At 45.6% G+C, this 25,751-nt stretch overlaps 1 protein-coding gene across 2 annotated transcripts in view; it reads left to right on the top strand.

The window, feature by feature from the left end:
- The window catches only part of ATL2 (atlastin GTPase 2), an 837,115-nt gene that overhangs the window by 241,703 nt on the left and 569,661 nt on the right, over positions 1-25,751 (top strand). For both annotated transcript variants that reach the window (XM_086927189.1, XM_086927190.1), the window contains exon 3: positions 11,024-11,158. In XM_086927189.1, coding sequence (XP_086783315.1) covers positions 11,024-11,158 — 135 coding nt within the window. The remainder of the gene's footprint in view (positions 1-11,023; positions 11,159-25,751) is intronic.

Genomic DNA, 25,751 nt, shown 5'->3' on the forward strand with positions numbered 1-25,751 from the left:
ATATGCTTTGATTGAAGTGCTTACAAAATGATCCATAATCGTACCTTCTGTACCAAATTTTCCCGGCTACTATTATTGACTCTAGACCTGTGCTTACAAAAAGATACCACCTTAGACTTTCCCTTGCCCATGTGTTTTGCCCCATATGTTGTACCAGTCCTTCCATTTGGAGTGTCCAACTCATATTTTATCTCTTCCCCTTCCTCCTCCTTCTCTTTGCTCCTAATTATTTCTCCTTCTCTCCTTTTCATTATTCCATACATGTCTCCTTTGTACAGTTGAAAATCTCTTGTTTTCTTCTGTGCATGTTGACTTTGTTTCTTCTCACAATTGCTTTTGTTTCCACATAAGCATTTACTCTTCTGATACATGTTTCTTCACTTTGCTTGTTGTGTTATAAGAATGTCATATGCCGATACTTTCTTGATATCTCCAATAATGTAAAATTTTTTGGGAAAAAGGCTCATTCTACAGTAGTGATTTCAGGGAGCCCATTTAATCACTGTTTGATATTGGAGGTTTCTATTGCTCTGATTGTTTTGATAATTAAAATTCTAATTTTATTTGTGCTGGAGAAACTATTCTAGGGACTTTGAAGAAAGCCGTATAAAAAACTTTATAATGGGCAATTTCGAAAGACTTCCATGAGCAGTCCCTGAAAGTTTCTGCACTGTAGGACAGAGTTGGAACAGATTTGGCTTTTTTATTTGACAATAGATTGTTTATACGTTTTGGTGGTCCAGCATCTGCTGGTGTTTCGAACTCATTGGGTTGTGGAAATTTTTAAAAGCAACAAGAGAAGCGGTAACGGAGGCATCCAAGGAAGTTGAGAAATTTTAAGATATTAAGATTTAAAATATGGAAAATGTTAATGTTTTAATGGTTTTAAATGTGTATAGAATGTTAAAATGAACTATGATGTAAAATTTTCTATTGCTAATTGGATCCATGGCCTTGTGTATGGTTTATAGATAGGCTTTCCTGTTTTCAGTTTCTATTTTTGGTAAATTCTGGTGGAGTTTTTTCAGTTTTTTCAATACTTAACAAAAACAGTGGTTATCAGGGGTTACACATTTTTGAACCATTAAAAACAATAGAAACAGTGTTTTTCCGGTGTTTATGGAATTGTAATTTAATTGTAATTATTGCTTGCCTTCCGCACTGATAGCGCATGTGTATAGATAGTGTGTGCATAGGGTATATGAGGTCCAAATACATTTTTACTGCACCAGAATGGACTACATTGTCAGTAGCATTCTTCATTTTCTCTGAAGATTGTAAGGATGCTTTCAGCATACCATCTAGCGAGTGTCAAGGCTCTCTTTCGGGGAAGCACTTCACCTTAGGTATCGATTTTGAGAGGCCATCATACAACTTTTTCATATACGTAGCTGAATTGCTGCAAAAACAAACACTATCACTCCAATCTTTATTGAACTTGGTAGGAACTCTTTTTCAGCAGCATTCCATGTGACACTGCGTTCCATGTTTGCTAAACATCTGATGGCATGTTTTCACCACTATCTCAGATGCTTGGTGACAAAATTCTTTTCACATACACCTGTCACTACATCTTGCATTGAATGTTTAAAGCCTGGGGTATTTGGCAATTCACTTACAATCAATACTGGCTCACTAGAAAAGGGGGCTGATGTATCAAAGGATTTCACCTATTCTCTGTCTGTGGGCAAATTTGATGATACACATTAGGATAGATTCTTATGAAACCAGTCATTTTACCTATCACTGAAATCAAATGTCTCCAATATCAAATATGATTTTGTTATTTCCTGATTCTTTACAGTTTATAAAATAACTAAGACCTAAAACATGATTCTAAACACTGCATCTTTAGACCAAAGACCACACAACTGAAAAAAGCAGAAGGAAGAAGAGACAATGTTTTAGTGCCATCCCTAAACAACAACACTCAAGCAGAGTAATGTTAGCCCAGTCTTTCTTGATGCTACCTTGTATAAAAAAGTTACATTGTATTGGCCCCTTCAGGAAAAAATAAAAATGACTTTTTCACTCATCTTTTCCATTCTTTGAATGGCACCCAGTTTGTGGTCGTAAAGGTGTTTTTTCAGTGTTTATAGGTTTACACCGGTGGTGGCTATTTTCCTTTCAGTGGGGTTTTATCAGTTATTATAGGTTTAAACCTAAAACCAGATAGCCTATAGACTATTGTCTAAATAAACTTTGTTTTTACTACTACTACTTACTACATTGGGTTGTGGCTTTCATCCACACAGTTCACACAGTTTATTCTTTCAGGTCAATTTGCCTCCTTTTAGACTTTTTATGCCTATCCATTAGGATTGCGCAATGGGTTAGGGTAGCGTGCCGAAGCAGTCCATCATCCAAATTAACTTCATTGCTTTCTTGATCCACTCACCAAACTTTCTTGCATTAGATCATGGTCCCCTCATTGATTCTAGCTTTAGCCAGATTATACTGAACAATATTTACACAATTATTTAAGGATAATAAGTACTGTGGAAAGTGTCATGGTGTTCGCTGCAGTAAAACGTGTCCAGTTATGTACTTTGTGCTTTATATGTCAAGAGTGGGTGTCTTGTAGGCTAGTGGTAAAGTAACTTGGTTGAAGAGTGGAAAGGAGTTCTCTGAGGGCAAAGGGAAATCTGGTCACCAGTTGGGACTTTTTTTCTAATTTTAAAGTGAACGTTGTGTTCTGGTCTGTCAGACAAGGATATAGGGTGCAAGTGCATGATTACTGTAGGCACAGTTAATATAGATGTTATTAGGATGAGAAACTGAAATGCAAAATATTTATCTCCAAATGAATTCTTCTGTTGTGAAGCCTTTTAGGTTTTTCACATAGGCTTTTCCCAACAAGAGACCAGCCTGCTGAATGTGATTTAAAAGGTCAGTTGCACTTTTGCTTTTTTTATACTGACCTATGTTTATCTGTTTTCAAATGACCCATGAATGACTATTTTATAGTTTTATGCATTACTTATCGACACTTGGTTGTTTTCTCCTAATGTGCATGTGAGGCTGCTGATGAATAGTCATCGGATAAATGCTTTCTTTTCCACTCTTGCACGCATCACGAGCAAATCGATAGGTCTACAAAGGCTGGAAACTTGTCATGGTACTAGAGTGTGATTGAATAGAGAATTAGCAGAAACGAAATAAAATGAACTAATTGTTGTGGCCCCGTACATTATCCGTTTACTATAGAGCTATTGTCTTACTATATAGGTATAGCACATTGCTTTGAATCTTGGTGAAAGATGTAATTTCTTTGATCCAAATCCATGCATTAACATATTTGAATGCCAATACCACCGAAAGACCCAGAAATTCAAGCATTTTTCACGTTTTCCTAGCTCTGCTAGACTTTTTCCCACGTTGGCAGAACCCCTGCTAGCATCCCTCCATTCTAATGTTTGCATTGAGGCACTCTAGATCTTTTTTCACAGATAATCTGCAATACTCCAGTCACACACCATGGATGGGCTTACCACCCTATTGCCACACACTCTCAACCTTTACTTTATTTCTACCTTGCCTCTCTTTACTGCTTCATTCTTTCATCTCACTTGTTTCTCTTTCTACTGCACCTTTCTCACATCTCTACCTTGCATGTCTTTCACCAATTTTCGACCTCTTCTTTCTACCCCTTTTTTGCTAAACTGCCACCTTCACTTATGCTCTGCCTCCACTTCCAACATCCCCCCTCCCCCCAACCCTTGCTAGTTGGTCAGCCACCACTAACTCCAGCCCCCGCATCTCCATTTAGCCTGTCTGGGGCTGCCTCCACTCCTCTGGTCCTGATGGATACTCTTGCCGTGGATTCCTCAACTTTTCCATTCCACCTCCTCACCCCAGGTATCAGACTGGATCCGGAATCTCTTTAGCAATTTGTACTGCATGTCATCGAACTCCGCATTTGCTTTTTCCCCCTTCAAGAAGTGAACATGCAGAGCCTTATAAAAGTGCCATTCCTGCGTGCTGGTGTCGGTTCCTTTTGTTCTGTATGCTTTGACCATCATCTGGGGCTCCTCTCATGGACTTTGTCAGTACTTTACTGACTCTCAAAAGTGTGTGACAGTATGCAAGTGATGTTTCCCCTGAACACTACAGGCTTCTATTTGTGCAGCTTCTACAGGAAGCAGTTGTCCGCTACAGACCCACAGGATATTTGTCTTTAGTGTCTCGGATAGAATCATGATTCAGATTTATGCGAAAAATACTCAGATTCACCTGAAAGACTTGAAGGAGTGGGAGGCAAATATGTACATCACAACCACAATAAACAGCCCTGCTCCAAATTGCGGACCCGTTCCTGGTCCGGATCACCGTCCTGGAGTAAATCAAAGAAAAAGTCAAAGAACAAATCATCTCATAAATGCCAGAATCTAGACTAGACTCTGTCTGCTATTCCTCCACCTGGTAGAAATCTTGCAGTCTGCACTTTAAGGGCTCCACTCTGTACCAGTTCGATTTTAACTTTATTACACAGCTGAAGCTTTTGCGCCTCAAATTTCTCACATATTCTCTTGTTCCTCCCCAGGTAGGACCTTTGAAGAGGCAATGCCTTATCTCATCCTGATGATTTGGCTCCCTCAGGGCTGCCCATTAGTCTCGGAGCCCTCCAGTTTCTCTTCCACCAGCAAGTCCTGCCCTTGTAACAACTGACCCCATTAGACTGCTCCTGAGCCACAACTTCGCTCTTTTGCCAAAGGCACTGCACGTTCTGGGTGGCCCTGATGCTGATTTACAGATTCAGAACAGAGTTTGGCTAGATCTCTGCCAATGTTTCTCTATAAAGTTTATGAAGCACAGCCAGTTGTGCTGGAGGACTCTCCAACCATGACTTTACCTCGGTGCTAGTATCTTCAGCCCCATGAGGCCTTTTGTGGTTCAGACTCAGATGCCATACAGTATTCTCAGAATGTTTCATATGATGGTGGTTGATGAAAAGGCAATTGGTTGCCCTTTCACTATATTGATAACTACGTTTGGATCTCCAAAGTATTAGTTGGGTTATCCCTTGTCAGACAATAAACTGACCTCACCTTTGAGGACCCCATCGAGAAAAGTGCTTTCTTTGCTGTCATGATATCGAGGACCGAGGAGGTGTTGGAACTGCAGTTGCCAACAGTAGAAACCAAGGATAATCTGCTTACTAAAATTCTGCACTGCAACTTTAGAGCCTTTAATACCCTTTATCGAAGCCCTGATAGAAACTCTGGCTGTGAGCGAAGCCCTGCTCAATGCTGCTGGTTTATTGCCCCAGAGCCAGGACCTGCTCAGGTGACATAGGCTTCTTGGACTCTGCAGCCAACACTGCAAAGGGTTATAATGAAGGTTTTGGCCTTTAAAGTGAATGCCAGTGTATTTCCTAATGCTCCACCTGATAATGTAAGTGCATTATGCATTATTGTGCTTGGCAAGCGGGTGTTCTCCTATGTCAGTTTGCTGTTATGACTGTTAAATGCAGTGTCTGAGTAAATACACCCCAGCACTGCAACATTGGAAGTTAGATTTTGTCTGCCCTTCGAAAGGAATTCTCAAATATCTTTCTGGCAACAGTTGATGACAGACAGGACAAGGCCAAATATTCAGATAATTACCTGGGATTATTCAGGTTGGATCCTACAGATTGTGTAGTTGTGCCTTTGGTAGTGGTGTGCTGATTCATTTTATGAATAGATGGGTGCCAACAATTTTTCTGGGTCTCTGCAGGCATCCCTTATGATGGGCCTTTTGACAGCTCTAGGCTTTATAGAGACCAGGCGGAGCCATTGTTTGAGCAGTTTAAGGGCAGCCAGGCTACAGCTTGGTTTTGTGTGTTCGTCCTGGTCTGCTTGCTTCCTAATCCAATACTGGAAATTCAGGGGCTACTCCCAGAACCTGGCTTATCACTATAGGTAAACATTTCATCCTGTGCAGCAGCTGTCAAGCACCCCATCCATCCTTTAGAAGGGGGAAAGAGTGAGAACTGGTTGTTGAAGTCTGACCTATTAGTCAGTTGCAGACCACCTGCAGAAGCCCTTGTTACTCCGGTCTTGTCCGGGGTTTTTCACTGACCAGCCAAAATCTCACCTTCTGGCAGTGCAAAGGGTTACCTTTATGGAGGCTGTTCTGGATTCTGAGACACTCAAACTTTTTCTGCTCCTCCCCATCCCCCCCAGCTAGCATGGGAAATTCAGGATATGATTTTTGAGCTTTGTGTTCAAGCTGGACGGATCTTGAGTTTGTTAGTCTTCTAATCTTGTGCATCCTCCTGGTGCCTCATATCATTTGGCACATGTGAGCTCTACACTGGAACCAGTGTCATATGACGTAACCTGGGGCCTTCCATTGTTGATAAAAGATTCCACTCTTTCTTGTGGTGTGGTGTGCTGTTCTCCCAGTTTTCATTGGTGACAGATGCATTGGCTCAATGGGAGGGGAGGAGGGGTTGGAGGGGGGGGAGGGGAGGGAGGGCGTCAACCTAGACTAGGTGGTGATCAGGGGCATCTGGCTTCCGTTGGAATAAAGGCACCACATCAGTCTTCTTGAGCTGCGTGCCATCTGGCTGCCTCTTAAGGCCTTTTGGCCTTTCATTAAGGATATTCTTGTGCAAGTTTTGACGAACAACTTGTTGGACAGGCCTCGCGGAAGGCCCGCTCCCCCCCCCCCCGCATGGCGGGACCCGGACCCCTGCTCTCCCTGTATCCAAGACAAAAACCATCCCGGCAACCCACCGGGGCAACCCACGGCCCGTCCACAACGGAACTCCAGCTCCTGAACACCCCGGTATCGGCTGGCCCGGGCCCCCGTCAGTACCACTGCCCCGGCCCAGCCGCCATTTTTGGACACCACACGACAAGGCCGCGTGGCCTCGGATCGACCCCAACCCTGGGCCTGGCCAGGCCCCGACATCGAGGCACCACCTTCCACCCAGGAGGTGAAGAGACCACTTGGCAGGTCAATGGGAGAAGGAGTGTCAATGGCTCCCCTCCGCCAGGTGTCGATCGCCCCCGGCCTCCCCGGGCGCTGGCTCCACCCCCCTGCTGGGTGTCTGGACTCCCTCATCCCGGACCTCCCGACCTCCAAGTGCGAGGGTCCGGACATCAAAGGAGGCCAGACCTATAACTGGGGCAGCTCCAGAGCAGGAAGGCAGTTGTATCCTGTAGTCGAGAGACACCGAGACGAACTCATCCTTGGAGGCCTGCTGACGCTGCCGCGGCCCTTTCTTGTGAACCATCTTCGAAGCCTGCTGGCGCTGCCGCGGCCCTCCTCGTCGTAACCATCTTCAAAGCCTGCTGGCGCTGCCGCGGCCCTCCTCGTCGTAACCATCTTCAAAGCCTGCTGGCGCTGCCGCGGCCCTCCTCGTCGTAACCATCTTCGAAGCCGGCTGGCGCTGCCGCGGCCCTCTTCATCGTGTACCATCGTCCAGGCCTGCTGGCGCTGCCGCGGCCCTCCTCGTCGTGAACAATCTTCCTAGCCTGCTGGCGCTGCCGCAGCCCTTCTTTGCGAACCCTCAAGCTCGAGGATTGTGAGCTCCATCTCTTGCTGTTCCCGTACCGGGCCGGTACTAAGACTATCCCGCTACCCCATTTCCCTACAGAGACTAGAATTGGCAGGATCCTCGTATCCTGGGCCCGCTGTATCGTTTATCACCTTGCCTCAACATTCTTATATAAAGTGTGCAGAACTCATCTCTGTGTGGTGTCCATCTGTGGGGGGGAAGTTACTTGTCTGTACGATCACCGGAGACGGCCCTCACCGGAGGCCTCTCCCCCTGTACTCGGCCGACCCTCCGGGTCCCCGTCTAACACAACTCATCCACCTTATGGTACTGCAACAAATAGTTTGGGGATTGTGTGTGACGTTAGAGGCATTGAGACTGACACACTGGTTGAACCTACAGGGAATTTGCTTGACTGTGAACCATTTGGCAGGGTTCATGAATGCCAGGGCAAATTAGCACAGTAGACTGTCTTGCTGACTGCTAGTAGTGGCTGCAGCCAGAGGTAGTTCTACGTACCTTCGCCTGATGGGGCATGCCTCAACTAAATCTTTTTGCTACTGCTGAGGTTCTGCCATAAGGTGCCCTGGGTTCTGGCTCCATTGGGACTGCCGGACTCCGATATGCATTGCTCCCTATGCTGTTTCCTCGGGTCTGAAATAGGGAGGTCAGGAGAAAACAGACTTTGGTTATCCTGAGAAGCGCCGGGACGCTCCTTAGCTGGGGCAGCTGAGCGCTATATAAAAATATGTAACATAACGTAACATAACATCCTGAAAAATTCTGCATTGGGCATAGCGGGCCAGGTACTCTGATTTGCTGAGTTGTCCTTCTGCCTCTGCTAGAGGGATTCTGCTGCCCCAACTACCGGTCTGGGTGCTGCTCTCGGACGCTGACCACCTGCACCTCCTTGTCTGCACATTAATCAGAATCAGCTAAGCAGGATCGATCTGCCTATGGTGGTTTTGGATGTCACCTCGTCAACCGTCCATAAAGTCCGTCCGTTCTGGGCAGTGCCAAAGTTTGTGACCTAATGTGACAGCAATTGGGTCAATCAGCTGCAGGCTGAATTCTCTATAGCACTTGCTATTGTCCCGTTTCCATCCTTGCAATGGGCACCATTACACCATTAAAGGTTATTTGTCAACTCTTACGGCCTTTTTTATTTTCCCCAGATTAGCCTTACCTGTTTAGGTCACCAGTCGCAATACTTATTTTTGAAAGGGCTTGCATACATGTTTGCACCCAAGCTTTTATTATGCCCCAGTGAGACCTTAATTTGGCTCTTACCTTTTTTAATTGCACTTTTTGCTAGCCTGTGCACAGCTACTCCTTGGGACTATTGACGTTCACACTTCCATCAAACATTATTGCCTTGATTGTCAAGTCTGCGGGGAGGGCCATTTTGCTTGCTCAGTCCTGTGGGATTACCTGGCCTGTGGTCAAGTCATCAGACCGTCCAGCGTTTGGAGGTACTACTTTGGTGTCTATTCAAAAGGTAAGACATCTGTGATTAGAAGTGTATCTAAGAGAAGATCAAATTCACATACCTTCTTTCTGGTGGATATGTTATCTAACTGTAGATTCCTCTCCGACTTCCCCGCCTCTCTGGACTTTGTAGTGAACTTCTAGGTCTTAAGATTCCATGTTCGATTTTGCACACGGTCCCAGTTCTAAGTCTTTTACCAAGACTCTACGTCTAAGGGTGCAGTTTTCTTTATTGTTCCCCGATACCAGTGGACAGGGAGGTGTGTAGATTGGTCTCTGAGCTGTCACTTTCAGAAACTGGGCAAAGCCAACTTTGAGTCTGATGGTATACCACCTATAAAATCACAGAAGTAATTGTTAAAGTTTCTGGATCCAGTTTGACCCAGGGGAATTCAAAAAAGGAAGAATCTGTGGTTAGAGCAGTGTTTCCCAAACTAAGGGGTTGTTGCGAACTGGTTTTTTTTTTTAGCAGTTCGCGAAAGTCAGACCAAGTAGTAAAAATGTCTTTAAATTCTGTGTTTAACTTGTCACACTTGCTGGTGATTCAAAGACAGAAGTTCAATGTCACGCTGCTTTATCCTTTTAACAAGAAGATTGGTGTTTACTTTTTTTTTCCCTTTGATTGCAAAGTGAGAGGAGTTTTCAAAGTGAATTATAAGACAATTTAGAATGTATTTTTTGCTATACACAACAAAATGTAAATAACTTTAAATTAACTGTATTGCATGCATCCAGCCGTTAGGACAGCAAAAATTAATTACTTTTTTTGTAATTCTAACGTATGCTGGAAACGAATATTAATAGGATCAAAACAGACACTTACTAGGTGATCCTAAATTAAATGTGAATGATGTTCACAGAAGCCCAATTTCCACACATTATAATTTGTCTGCTATCTAGTTCTGCCAGTAAAACTGTACGTTAGTGCAAAATTAGTGATCATTTCAATGGAAAATGTACTGTATGTAAATGACAATGCTCTACCCACAATGCTTTAGTTCTATTTAAAAATTGCCCCGCCTCATGTCTGTTGAAGGTATGTGGGTTGTGAAAGTTTGTTGATCTAAAAAGTGGGCTGTGGTTCTAAAACGTTTGGGAACCACTGGGATATACTATTCATCTATTCATCATAGTGTTACAGAAGGTCCTTTTGGTTGGGCATCCGCCTCCTTCAACTTCACCACTCCCCTTTTTATTTTTTTTGATCAGTCAATTGTCACCACTTCATATCCACTGCCTCATTCTTGGTTAGTTCACTGCCACCACCACGCACCACATTTTATTTTTCTTGCTTCTTCCACACAAGTCCCCTAGCCTTTTAATTAGTTCAGCAGCCCCCACATTTTTTTTTTCTTTTTTGACAGCCACATCCTCCAACAACACCTATGTATATTTGGAGTTTGACAGCTGCCACACGGGCCAGCCAGACAATTCCTTGTAGAATCGGTGGTAAATGTGGACAATGCAACGTTTCTATGTAAAATGTTGCCAGACAAAATTGCTATATTTAAATAACAAATTAGCTTTGTCAGTGCTTTTAAACATTCTTCTCACTCTGAACTTCCCCCAAAAAATGGAAAACATGCTAATTATCAGTGGAAACATGTGAAACTGTTGTAAAGACTGGGTGTCCACCTAATGACCTTGTTGGCCTTCACATAGCCACACATCCTTGCAGCGCTTTTCCTCATGATCAACCCGACGCAAAATGATAACATTTGACAACTAGACACCTCCCTGTACCGCCATTGAAAGGAACCCTTTCAATCAAGAGACTGAGGAACATAATTGCTATCCCAATTCAGCACGTCCATCTGCTGGTTTTACAAATACTTTTTACGTTTGTCATAATCTAAATGCAAAATTCTAGTTAGACTTAAATTCTGGAAACACTCCTTGTCCAATGGCATAACTATGGTTTAAAACTAAACAAAATGATGCATTGGTACCTTTTAGTTTGCTAGTGTTATATACTCATTTTACAGTGCATATTTTTTGTTGAACGTGTTTTTTGTTTACACATTGTGTGGTCTTTCTCTGTTGCAGGATGGGTCTAGTTGGATGGGTGGACTGAATGAACCCTTAACTGGATTTACGTGGAGAGGTGGATGCGAGCGAGAAACAACCGGGATACAAGTCTGGAGTGAAGTTTTCCAGATTACAAAACCAGATGGAACTCGGGTAAAGTGCAACTTTTAATACATGTAGACCGCTTTATTATACACTGTAGAACTTGAGGTGACTCATGTGAATCAGTGTATACTGGGAAAGCCCAGGGTAGGGTATGTCCTTGCTTTTCGAGCTACATTTTAATGAAATCATCAGAAAGGGAAGCGCATCAGAATACGCTTTCTGGGAATTGGGTGTCCGATTTGTAGCTTTTTTTTTTTCGTTTTTCAAACTTGGTACCAAAATGGAATTTTTACGTTTAGATTAGAGACAGCTTAAGTTCGCAACATAGATTTCTTTCGCTGGGGTTTTTGCGAGCACAGGATTTTGATATCGGAAAAATGCCTACTGATTTTTACTCTCTACTGTACCTTGGGAATGAGCGACTGTTACCAGTGAGTGTTCTCCTTGTCAATGCAAAACCATACAACTGCAGTGCACTTTATAGCTTGCCTCCTCACTGGCTACATCCTTGTTGGCTGCAGGGACAAAAGCAACATTATTCTGCTAGAGACATCTAGGTGCAGGTTCCTCACCCATTGACTGTTCCCCAGGCGTCAGACTGGATCTGGCTGCTCTAGCATGAAGTGCGGAGCCTGTATAGTCTCTAATTCCACAAGCTGACCTCTTGTCTTTTCTTTCTGCGCCATCAAATGTGATCGTCTGCGCTCTCATCTCTGACTTGCCTCGATAATTTTTGTCCAAATTACTTAGTGTGCATGGGATGCCACCCCAAAACCAACAGGTTTTATGCCCTGTAGGTACTGTCACAAACAAATGCCTGTGCTAAATACCCATCAGGGGGGCCTGGGGATCCAGTCAAGACTCTAAGGCCTTCAGTGACTGCGCATCAAAATCAAAGGCCATCTAGGGCTACGAGGTAAAGCTTAATATCGCCAAGCACAAGACTCTGCGAGGAGACTGGTTTAAGTAGTCGAAGTTCAACGTTCGTCCCTCTTCCACTTCAGGAGATTCCAAAGCCATTCCATAGGCTGGTCTTAATGATCAAAATCTTCAGGTAAATTAAACACAAAACCCAAGAGTTTGAAGTGAACTCTTTCCTCTCTAGCCACCCCCACATGCTCACTTGCATTTTCCTTAGTAGGCGCAGGGGTGTCAGCATGGCTCCTGATCTTGCTCTCACCTGCTAGTCTTTGAAGCCAATCCCGCATTAGTTTCCGTCACAACCAAGGTTTCTGGGGCGGTGCGCCACTCCACAGCAGATCGAAGAGTTCTGCCTGTCTTGGCTTGTTAAAAGCAAAACGACAATCATGAACATTACCTGCGCCATCTTGTCTGGTGGAAATTTCTATGTGCACATAAGCTGCAGTCATTTGTATCTACCACAGCCATTTTGTACTCTGTTGGTCACCTTTGTTTCACCCTGCCCTTACTAGCATCCCTCTGACCGACTTGGTATGTGTGCGGGGGGCTATAAACTCTATTGCCACAAAAAAAAAACTCAACACCCCTTGCTGCCACAAACTCGTTTTTTCTCTCAACTCGGTGTACAGGCAAACCCTTGGACACTCTTACACAAACCGGTTCCAAACACCAAACAGACTCTTGGAAACATGGTTTATTGCACTGCAAACTGTAAGACCTGTTTTTGCCAACAATGGGACCTGTTTTTATCAACAGAACAGACTCTTAGATCTGGCCGGTTCTCGCACGTTTTAGACCCTGAAGCAAGGTCCAGCTGCAAGATAAGATTGTCTGTTTTGACCTGGGTGGGAGGAGAATTAATGTTGGGCTTGTGTGACAACCGGGGCGGGGACTCCAAGCTTGTGTAACCATGTTGATGAAACAAATGCATTGTGTCAAACCTGTATAAAAGGAAAAGCCAAAGGAGTTGCTAGCAGAACACCTCCCTCAGACATCCCGTGTCTGCAGTTGACGTGGTCTCCTAATGAGAAATGAACCTTTTTTTTGTCTTCCAGTTTCCAGCGCTTGCCTCATTATTTTGGTAACGGACCGAAGGTGAATTATAGGTGAACCCTGCGCCGGGCAGCATTGGGGGTCTTAAAAGACTCTCTGCCTTTCACAGGCTCTGATTTTTTTTTTATCCTTGCTGACTTATCTGGGGCGCACCGAGAGACCTTCCCTCTGGAGTACCTCCAGTAGGTTTGCCCTTGGTGTCAGTTGAACCGACCGAGCCAGTCACCACATCTTGCTCCGATAACTACCCTGCGTCCAGTGACATAGTCCACGCTGGTCCTTGGAACTGAGTCCAGTGCCGAATTCATTGATGCCAGACTAGGAGATGCCCATACTATTCTGAGCTGTCACTAGTCTGACATTGACCGTAGCCACTTCGTACAACAGTGGAGGGGCTGCGTCCCTCAATTGGACTGCTGCCTCCAGACGGGAGAACATACTTCCTACTCTACCTTTTATGTCACTGACTCAGACCATGATTGACGTGGGTGATGTGTTCCCCCAGCCCTATCAAGATAACAATTGATATGATGACTTGCAGGAGACTGGTGGTCCGTCTCCTCTGAAAATGGGTCTTTTCTCACCCTCCTGGTCCAGCTACTGAGGAATCTGCTTCCTAAGACATGATAATGCGTTTGGCGGCCGAAGTCCTTGGCCTTCAGCTCACCACATTGTGGAGCCAGGGCGGACATCCTCTAAGCCCCTTCTGCCATTTAATGAGGCACTAACGTGTGCCTTTTTTTTTGTTTAAATTTGTTTTATTTTTCAGGTGCATCAGGCATATTACAATACAATGAACACGTTCTGAGTAAACTCTCAAATTCAATTGCCTTACCTCCCCCGAGCAACAAAAGTGTATCGACGCAGGCTGCATGAGGGCGTAAGGTGTCCATGCGAGCATGTCGTGGGCAATCTTCAACAATCTGCGCACCCAAGCACCAAATAACATAACCAACCTCCCCCCACCTCCAGCAATCCCCAACTCCCCCTACCCCCACCACCCACCTCTCCGTGGAGTCGTACAAGTAGCTTGCCGGCCTTGTCCCTATTAGGTGGAAGTGGCCCCCTTGGAAGATGCGTCAGTAAGCGGTTGCAATCTAAGATATCTTGGGCATGTAAGTTAGTTAAATACCCTGGGTAGCAAATTAAGCAAGGGCTGCCAGATGATGTTGAATGATTCTGTGGCCTACGTGAGTTGCCTGAAACGGCTCCATGCCCAATATATACCAGAGTCTATGTAGCCAGCCTGAGTGTGTAGGTCTTCTTGTGGTGCCCCCAAGCGAGAGAATATGCTGCGCCGCTGCACCTACCGCTAACCCCATTTGTTTCACTCTAATCGATTTTAGTGGAAATTTAAGTGCATTTAGGAGACCAAGTAGTGTGTAGGCGGGGAATCTCCGTATCGAAGTGTGTGTTGACATCATCTAGAACTACCTGCCAGAAGTCCGTCACCTCCTCTCATTCCCACAGCAGGTGAATCATGGTCCCTATCTTGCTGCACCCCCTCCAGCATGTGGGGCTGCGGTTCAGATTACCCTTATGCAGCCGAGCCAGCGTCAAGTACCAGTAAGTCGCAATCTTAACAGCAGACTCCCTGCTTGCTGTGTTCCTGGCGATGTGGTGGGCCCTACGGTATATATTGTGCCATTCTTTGTCAGTAAAGGTTCTCCCGAGCTCAGATTCCCATCTCCTCTGACCAGCAGAGCGTGATGGGGATGGGCTGATTATTTTATAGAGGTCTGTGATCGCTTGTTTGTCCGTTTTTTTCGTGATGAGCCATTTCTCAAAGGTCGTGAGGCGTCGGCCCACTAACTGCTCCGTGTCCCTTTGCGTCAGCCAATGTCTAATCTGGAAATATTGGTACCGCTGTGGTACTGTTAAAGTATACATCTCTGTTAGGGCGTCCAGCTGGATAAAGCCATCTAAGTCGAACATGTGTCCAGCGGACCTGCAATCTGAGTTCCTCCACTAGCCTAATGCCTGTGGCTCCATCCCCGGGGGAAAGGCTGGGTGCCGCTCGAGTGAAGGACTTTGTTGGTGTGTCTTGGGGCATTGTTTCTATGCTAGCGGGACTGCGAGGACCAGCAGCCCGTGGGGTGTGACGCTGTGTGCTCTTCCCACCCCCCCTCCAAGCCGGATATAAAACCAGCGCCTCGCGCCCCCTGCTTCGCGGGAGCCGCTTGAGTGAAGGACTTTGTTGGTGTGTCTTGGGGCATTATTTCTACGCTAGCGGGACTGCGAGGACCAGCAGCCAGTGGGATGTGACGCTGTGTGCTCTTCCCGCCCCTCCCCCCACGCACAATATCTACAGGCACGCCCCCCGCTGCGCGGGCCCGTTTTAGCCCGTTCGAGACCGTGAAAGCCCGGACCGGGCCACCCCTCTTGGCCCTCACTGTAACCATCGTGGTGTAATCCAGGGCTTCCACCAACACTGGTCATCTTGTTACACGCCAGGTCGTACAATGACGAGCCGAGAGACCAGGAGCAAAGCAACGTCTTCAGGCACATATGTGGCAGGTACTTTGGACAATTTCCTGGTCAGAGCAAACTCGGTGCTGTCCAACAAAATAACTATTCTAGAACGGCGATTGTCCCAGGGAATTGATAATGCTAAGAGATCCGCGTTGGGACATATAGCTAATGTTAAAACTCCGGAAAGGTGCAGGTTTTCCCCTGCTGCCAACACCCTAAGCCAGGACGATTGCCTGATAATCACTGCCTCGCCGAAGCCCAGGAGTAGCCCTGCAAGGGGCAGAGTTTCACTGCAGGCTATCCCTGAGTCTTCACTAGTGCCCAATATTTGTGATAACTCGGCAGCTGATAGCCTACCTGAGCTTAATACCCGCCAGCTAAGGGGGAACCGAGAGGGGGCCGTTCCAAAAAGAAAACGCGGGGCCCAGACAAGCGGGGGGAGAAAGGCGAAGCTAGCTAAACAATCCAGCCACCACGATCCCATGGCCCAGGTACAAGGCAAGGTGGCTCCCCCTGCAACTAGCGGAATTGCCACATCTCCTGACCCGAGTTCTCCCACAGTGATGTCCAACAACTCCAATACTAGTGGGGTAACCCTGGTTGAGGGAGACCTAACGATTCCCAACATAGGCACTCTTTGAAGTCCCTGTTTGGCCCCTTAGATGCCAGACTAGCCCAAATTGAGTTTAGGCTAACAAACTTGGAGAAAGTTGCTGGGGTTATGGCTGACTGTTTACAAACTGCAATAATCACACAGGGGAAGCCTGATACCAACGAGGGAGCTGCCCCTATAACTAACAGCCATCCCACAGCAACCACCCTCGCTATAGTTCAGAGTCTTCCAATTAGTTCCACCCACTCTGCCCCCCCTGCCAGCCCTCCAAGGTTGGCCAAAAAGCCTACTCCGTGTGGAGAGCGAAAAATTACTGAGGGTAATATATTGAGTAAGAAAATGGTAATTGCTTTACCCCCGGAAGCAGCTCCCCTTACAGTGGTCTTAGCGGGAGTCCCCGAGCTGGACACCCCACCTGCCGAATCATTTGTATCACTCAAAAATAAAGTTGCAAGCTGGCTGAATAAACACAGACCTCTCCCACCACATATATCCAGTGAAATTCTGATGGTTAGAAGGGTTAGCTGGGTGGGCAATACTATTAGGAACATTAGTGGGGATTGTGTCCTAGTTAACTTTAGGGACCCTTGAACAATTGTTCACATCTGTAACTGGCCGGCCGGTAACCCCAATACAATTATCCAGTCCCTCCCACTGTCCTTCTATCCCTCTGACATCTTTTGTCCTGAAGAGGGGCTAGCGGAGGGAAGGACCAGGGTGGTACCCAGAGGGCAGAGCAGGGGGTCTAGGGACACAGATTACAACACTAATATGCCTACCCAGTACCTTGACTACAACCGGTACAGTTGCCTGGATCAGGTCGACTGACTACAGCGTAATTATGGAGTTGTAGCCCGACCCTGGACAAGTGATTGTTCCACCCCTAACCTAATTCACCAGAGCGGGTATGTTAAATATAGGAGCGAAGAAAGGTCCAAAGGTACTGACCATGGGGAGAGTATCCATTTAAGCCCACTTACATGCGCACCCACTGGACTCAGCAAATGTGACCTTTCGACATCAGGCCCAAATACTCTACACATCCTACTAGTTAATACAATTAAAATAGGACCATGCTCCCCCAAAAAGGGAACCTAGAACTGATGTCGACTCACTGATAATATTGTCCTGGAACCTGGCCGGTCTGCGCAAAAAATGGGCTGCCCAGAGTGGGGTTCTTTTATAGATAATAATGACGTGTGCCTTTTTCAGGAAACTTGGGCTAGGGAGGATCAATTACGAAGTGGCTTTGTCTCATTTTCAGTCCCGGCTAGGTGGGGGGCAAGGGTCGGCCATCCGGGGGCCTAACTATTTGGGTGGGTTCCCATCTGGGTTGCAAAGCCAGGATCATGAATACTCTGTCGGAGGACGTACAATGCGTAGTCTTAGAGTGGTCGAACGCCTCAAGGCTTGCATTGTTTAATGTGTATTCCAGGCCTACGAACATTACAAGCGAGTCAAGAACCATTGAGGAGCTTTCTTCATTTTTGAACACCATTCCTCATGGTACTTCACTCGTGGTAGGGTGTGACCTGAATTGCCATTTCGAGCCACTCCCGGGCTTGATGGATGGTGCAAACCTGGATGAAGACGAGCACTGGAATATACCTCCAAAAGAGGGCCCCCCACCCAGGTCATGGTCCCCTCTAGCCGTCCAAATCATGGCCTTAACACTTAATCATTCAATTAGGGCCTGTAATGGACGTGCAAAATCTGATATCCCCCCGACCTGTACCTTCAACAAGCTTGGGCAAGAGTCTCGCTTGGACTACATATTTTGTCGAAAGCCGTGGATGGGCCAAGGTAATTGATTTTAGGGTTGTTCCCAGAGGCGAGAGTGATCATAATGCGCTGATCTTGGAGCTTTCCTCTCCTGGCATTCTTAAAGACAACTGCATGCCAAATGATGCTCTCGATTCAAGGGCGGTTCTATCTAGCAATAGGCGTAGAGTTAAATGGGACAAGTTGGTAACACATCCCGAGCAAGTGGCTGAGCTTTATGCTCGGTTCGTCCCTGTATTGGAAGCTGTTGGTGCTTTAACCACGCAGAATAGTACCCCTGACATATGTCAAAAACTAGGGGACTTGCATCAGGAGCTAACCAGCACCTTAGCAGAGATACTAAACCCCCTGGTTCCAAATCGGACAACCAGGGGTACAAAAGCCACCTGGTACAATTCTGCCTGTAGAAAGGCGAAGGCAGATTTGCTACGGGCTGTGAAGCAAAATAATAACAAGGCACTAATAAAATCTAGGAGACTGGAATATAGGCGACTTATTCACTACGCCAAGATTGAATGGGATAATGACAACTGGGCCACCCTAGTGTCTGCCCTCAAAACAAGAGATGCTCGTAAGTTCTGGCAAATCGTGAATACGGGGTCGGGCGAGCCCCTGTCGGCAGCTGAACCAAATATTGTTGCAGGTGTGTGGGAGGATCACTTCCGCACCCTCTACGGTGGGGCCAATGTCGAAAGTAATGGGGAACAAGGGGGCTTGCGGCTTGCTCTTAAATCTTACTGCTCAAACCGATGGGGACCCCTTCATGTGGAAGAAGTCTGTGCAGTAATTTCCAAGCTCTCAGCTGGCAAGGCGCCGGGGTTGGACAAACTCCCAGGCGATCTGTTAAAGCATGAACCCATGGTCTGGGCTCCTTACTTAACAGCTATATTCAACGCAGTCCAGAGGGGAATGGCAGTCCCTAGTACTTGGCTGGGAGCAGAGATTGTCCCGATCTTCAAGAAGGGCTCCCCTCTTCTCCCAGCCAACTACAGGCCTATCAGCCTCATTGATGTGCCACAAAAGATCTTTGCAAGGCTGGGTTCAGGAAGAATGTATCCACTACAGATCAAATTTTTCGCCTGACCATCCTATTCTGGAAAATTGTCAAGATTGAGGGCGGTACACTTTATACTGTCTTTGTGGACCTTCGCGTGGCCTTCGATCTGGTCCCACGCGGAAAATTATGGTCTATGCTACTAGAGCTGGGAATACCTTTCCAACTTCTGAACTTAATAATACGGCTCCACAAGGAGAACTTTGCACAGGTCAGGTGCGGAAAAAACGGTGCGCTGTCGCCCAGGTTCTCTGTTGACAGGGGGGTGAGATAGGGCTCTGTGCTTGCACCGACCCTGTTTTGTCTTTGTCAACGGGGTAATCGCTCACCTGAATGCGGTACCGAACAGCGATGCCCCTAAGCTCGCCGGCTGCCTGCAATTATGTTTGCAGACGATACTCTGCTATTGTCTAAATCCCCCATGGGTATTCAACGCGTGTTGGATGGTTTTGAAGTATTTTGCTACGAACGGGGCCTAGAGATAAATACCCTCAAAACCAAATTCATGATTTTTAATCCACTAGCAACCACACGCCTAACCCCGAGGATAGGTGTAGCTAGGCTGGAAAGGGTTCAGACCTTTGAGTATTTGGGCGTGACCCTGAATGAAACCATGACCTGGGCCCCCCATCAAATTAAATCTCAACTCAAATTGCCCCAGCGGGCGGGGGCCATTTTCAAGTTATCAAACAAATCTTCCGTCAAACCGATTGGCCCACCCCTAGAAATATATAAATTACAGGCAAGGGGGGCAGTAACGTATGGCGGGGAACTCTGGGGCCACCAGTGTAGACCCGAGATTGTGGCCACTGAAAATAAATTTCTAAAGAGTCTCTTGGCTCTGCCCCCCAGCAAGCCTCTGGTACCGGTTAGGCTTGACCCGGGGCAGTGCTGCGACAAGCGACTACGCTGGAGCACCTTTTTTATGTGGGTGCTATGTGAGTGAATAGGAGTGTCAGTAGGGTCAGTGGTGAAATATAAATAAGTGGTGTTAAAAAATACCTGGCCTAGTGGTAGAAAAAACTATTTAATAGACACTGGCTGGTATTGTTAAAAAAGTGATTCGGAGAGATAAAGCAAGTTAATGGGCTTACTCTCCTGTGCGGGTCAACATGTTTCGGGGCGCTATGCCCCTTCGTCAGGACCAGGGTCAGATCCCCCTGTCACTCACTAATGTTTTACCACAAAAATTTTTAAGGTGTATGTACAAAGAAGTGTGATGATATTCTCTTTATCAATGTGTATATATATAATTTATATTTACACGTGTCACTAGCTCTGTCAATAATTCTGATGTAGTAAGCCTGAAAAACAAGAGCACGTGGTTATTAATGCGCGGATCCCATTGCGCTAGACTAATAGTCACCTGTGAGGGAGAGAGAAAAAGGACTACGAACACACATAGACATTGGTACTACGTATATCAGATAAATACGGAAGTTCTCAATTGTGGGACAATGAAGTGCTATATAACATCTAGTAGAACACACATACATTAGAACACACATACAGTACGTTAGCTTAGAAACCAGCATGTATTCTGTCATGGATACATACTTAGGAAGGTAGGAGTCAGTGCCTCATGAGCCAAGTCTAGACAAAGGGTATTGGGGGGGGTCCATCTGTAAGGTGGAAAAGCAAAAGAAAGGGAAAGAAATATATTCTTGTCCCAGGTTTTTGAGCCACCTAAATGGTTGTTTTCTGACCCAGAGACAGCCTGCAGTCTGGTCCCACACAAGCATTTGGCAAGGTTGTATTATGAAAGTAAATTATCTGCCCTGACGCAGAACGCACAAACTGGCACTTTATCTGCAACATTCTTACTCGCTAACGACTTTTATTACTTTGAAGGTGTTTCAAATGATATTTATCCTGTTTTAACTAGAAAATTGTATCTACAGTGGAGATACGGCACCCTGCCAATTAGAGCTTTTACGAGCAAGTGGTGTCCGTCTTCTCCAAGAAATTGTCCAGGCTGTAATAGCGAGCAGGAAAACGACTTACACGTATTGTTTTATTGTCCAGCCTACAAAAAGCATAGAAGGTACTGGATCATTCCTCTATGCAAAAACCTGAGTTTTACACATTGTATGCAAGCCTACAGAATTTTTAAAACAGATCTCTCCACTGTAACTGTATTTGTGGTAGCTAAATACCTGGCAGCCATGTGGAATAAGAGAAGGCTGCTAATTAACATTATCTGAATGTAGATCTATTTATTTCAAAACTTGTAGATGCACTGATGTTTACATGAATGAATTGATATTTCAGACACGCAATGGATGAACTTATGGATGTTTTTAATTAATAACGGACCGTTCATGATCATCAGGTCCTCTGGTTATTTGTACTTCACTCGCTTTTACTACTTGGATAATTCGTGTAAACTTATTTTAATTCTCCTAAAAAGTTTAATTTGTGTGAATTCTTTTATGACAAAATTTCTCGAAATAAAGATACAATGAATGAATGGGAAGGCTGGGTTGTCAAACAGCGGCGTAATAGGCGAGTGGAACGTGGTGAGGCCCCTGTTGACTGCCACTGTGTCCCATACTTTGAGTATCGAGCGGTTGATGGGCGATTTCTTAAGGTATGCCTGTCTATCTGAATGCTTCAAAAAAAAGGGACCTTCCAGAGAGACATTTAGGCCATCGCTCTGTCCCGGAAAAGCCACCTCTTTTCTGACTCTGGGCAGTTTCATTCCAGGAGATAGCGGAGTTGTCGCCTGGAAGTACCTCAATAGGTCAGGAATTTCCAAACCCCCCTCAAGTGGGGCGCATCAAGACAGGTCTTTACGGATCCACGGGCGCTTCCCGGCCCATGCGAACTGCTGTATCGCGTCTTGTAGTTTCTTTAGCATTCCTATCGGTGGAGTCACCGGGATGGTTTGGAACACATACAGGACTTTGGGTAGTATGGACATTTTAACCGCCACAACCCGCCCCAGCAAGGAGAGTGGTTGTTGCAGCCATCTTTACAGGTCTCCTTGAATTTGGGCAAACACAACCGCATAGTTCTGATCGACCGTCTGCGTTGCGCTTGGTGTCAGGGTGATACCCAAATACGGAAGCAACGTGTGCGTGGACAATCCCCCGAATGTCCTGAGGCCGCCAGCGGATTTACAGACGTTACGGCCCAACGGGAGGATCATGGATTTCCCTATGTTCATTTTGAACCAGACACCTCCCCGAAGGCCTCCATTTCAGCCAGGAAAGCTGGCACGGACCGTGCGGGGTTGTCTAAGGCAGCTAAAATATCATTGGCGTATAGGCTGATGGGATGTAGCTCACCTCCGAAAGTAATTCCAGCTATATCCGGGTTGTCCCTTATTCTTTGCGCGAACGGCTCTATGTAGAGCGCAAAAAGTAAGGGCGAAAGCGGGCACCCTTGCCTGGTGCCCCTCCGGATATCAAAGGGTTGCGAGCCAATGCCATTGATGCGGCTCGCCGCCTGGGGTGTGTCGTAGCAACTGGCGACCCATGCCCGGAAGCGCTCCCCGATACCGAAGCGCGCCAGAGTCTTGTCCAAAAAGCCCCAGTCCACCCTGTCAAACGCTTTCTCTGAGTCAACTGAGAGGAGAGCAGCATCTGAGTTGTTGAAGTGAGCTGTATAAGACGCTGATTGTCACTGCCCTGCCTATTGGGGGTGAAACCTGACTGGTCGGGCTCTGATATACATGTATACATATATATGTATGTGTATATGTATATATGTGTGTATATATATATATATATATATATATAATATATATTCACTGAAAAAACCATAGGTTTTAGGCCATATATAGTTAGGGATTAGCATTTACAATACCTTAATTTACTCGCACAAAACCATAGAAATTCGCATATATAGTTAGATGCAATAACTATATCGCGCACCCGCAATCCACTGCTGATGATGTCACATATTACATCATTCATGACATGGTCAGTGACATCACTGACGACATCACTGACGACATCACTGACGACATCACTGACGACATCACTGACGACATCACTGACGACATCACTGACGACATCACTGACGACATCACTGACGACATCACTGATGACATCACTGATGACAACATCCAGTGACTGTATGTTTCTGTAAAGTTAAAATATGCCTTACATATTGAAGAATGAGTGGATGTATAAGTGTTTGGATGAAGGATTTAGTAGGTGCATGACTGACTGTATGAGGGAATGATAAAATGTGTCTCACTGAGTGCATGGGTTAGTGACTAAACTGTCTTAATTTGTGCATCATTATTTCTGTAGTTCTGTAAACTGCTGCATGTGTTGATCAGTAGCCATATGAGTAACTATATGGGTTATTGATTGGTTGCCCAAATATTTGTATGGGAGAGTGTTTGTGTGTGTGTGTGTGGGGGGGTGGCTGGGAGGTATGTGACTCTGTGCATAGATGTGTGAGCAGTTGATTCACTAGATGTATGGGTTCAAAAGTGCATGTGGAAACAGCTGTATGGGCGGTTGACTGTCTGCATGAGTGTATTGGTGAGTGATTGGATTTCTCAGTGCTACATGTCAAAGTAAGTACATATGTAAAACACAGTACATGTAAGAGTTGATATATATATAAATAACTGTGCATAAGAGCCAGTGAATGTGTGAGTGGCTGTATGGATCATTGTGAACTTGTATCAGTGATTGTATAAGAGTAAATATGTGTTAGTATATGTTTGATTAAGTAAGGTGTGTATAACTGTATAGTTGAGGAAATGGAGGTGTGATTGATTCTTTGCATGACTGACTAGGTGTGTGAGTAACTCCATGGATGAGTGACAGTCTGTGAGTGTCTGTTTACACTGATTGTATCTAAGGTTATATTCGAGTCTGAAGAGGTTCATCGTATTATCACATGAATGATATCATCAGTGATGTGATCAGTAATGTCAAATGAGATGTTATCAGTGATTTCATCAGTGATGTCATTTGAGATGTCATCAGTGATGTCATCAGTGATGTCACTGACCATGTCATGAATGATGTAATATGTGACATCAGCAGTGGATTGCGGGTGCGCGATATATAGTTATTGCATCTAACTATATATGCGAATTCCTATGGTTTTGTGCGAGTAAATTAAGGTTTTGTAAATGCTAATCCCTAACTATATATGGCCTAAAACCTATGTTTTTTTCAGTGAATTTTCAAGGTTTTGTAAATGCTAATTCCTAACTATATATGGCCTAAAACCTATGTTTTTTTCAGTGAATTTCAATGGTTTTTTAATAGCAAATATCAAAAGCTGTCAAATGTCAAGTACGTGATAGGTAAAAACATTTTCGTGTTTATGCACGCTGATGTGCTTTGAACGCTGCCCCCCCCTCTTTTCTCTTAGTAGTACTCTCTCTTTGCAGATAGTGATGGGTAGTTAACGCAGGACTTTGCCCCCGTTGTAATCCGTCGTGCCTGCTTGTCTCTCCATTTGATTGATTGTTATCCAAGCATTTACTGTTTTAGAATTGATTCTCTTTGGTTCATTCTCTATTTACAAACAAGCACAGAGTCGCAATACTCTGTTTAGTCTTTGCAGATAGTGAAAAATCGTGTAAAAAAACAAAAGTAATCGAGCAAAATCAGTAGGCCACTAATGGGATCTCTTTTTGACCTCGCTAAAATAGAAACATTAGGAACAACCCTTCATGAGAAATAAGAAACTAGTGAGATGAACTGAGCTCCACACCATGATGGCTGCAAGACAGCTCGGCTCCGCCACCCAACCCGCCCAAAATAACGATAAACTCTATGCAAATATTATAAATATATACAACACACCAGCAAAGTAACAGGGTAAAACATTTTATTAAATAACTATTTACATAACTATTTTATACTTTTTGTTGCCTGATCCGGCTAGCTCAATTGATCGAGCATGAAACTCATGCACTCTGATAGCAAGCGTTGCTGCTGATGCTATGCAGACAAAAACTGGTTTTCAGTTTGTACATTCTTCAAGATTTTTCCATCCAAGGCGGGTTGAGAGTTTGTAGAACGATGGCTTCAGATTTTCAACATACGGTGTGGTGGCGCGGACTGGGAGGGGGCGCTTGGCTCCTGCCCCCTCCTCAAGTCGTGTTGCCCTGGTGTGGCCTAAGATCGCCCCGACATAGGCGGAACTTTTTACCTTTTGATGACTCTTCCATTCAGGACCTTGTCCCACGATCCGTTTGACCTGAAGACACGCTGTAGTGGGGCGCCCCTTTACCGTTTCAGTTGCCATTCCGCCCGCTTTTGCTACACTGTGCCTCTTCCGCCATTCAGCTGTTTACCGCCCGCTCTTGCGACTACAGCGTCTCGCTCACCATGTAGTTGAGTTGCTCCCGCTCTTGCGATGCATTGATAGGCGGCTGCCACAGGACTCTCAAAATGGCGTCCGGCTCTTCAGATTTGGGCGTGGTCCACTAAAATGGCCCTGGGACACCTTGGAACTCGGACGCTTGTCTGCTAGGGCTGGGGCCCCATTCTCGAAAGCGTCCCCTCAGCCTTGAAGATTCTACAAAAGTCTTGGGGGCCCCTGACTCCCGCAGGCTTCTGGTGGGGAGCGGCTGCCATGATTGCTCGTGCAATGGCCACGACTGAGCTACGAGATAGTGGTGCTCTCATGCTGACGCCAGCTTCAGTCTGAAACATCCAGAAACACTGTAGACTACCAATTCGATCAGTTCCGGTAGCGCCCCAACGTGACCCGGTAGAGAAGAACTTGCCCTCCCCTCTTTGACTGATGGTTCTTGTTGCCTG

Source organism: Lissotriton vulgaris, chromosome 6 (genome assembly GCF_964263255.1).
Source record: "Lissotriton vulgaris chromosome 6, aLisVul1.2, whole genome shotgun sequence".
NCBI classification, from domain to species: Eukaryota; Metazoa; Chordata; class Amphibia; order Caudata; family Salamandridae; genus Lissotriton; species Lissotriton vulgaris.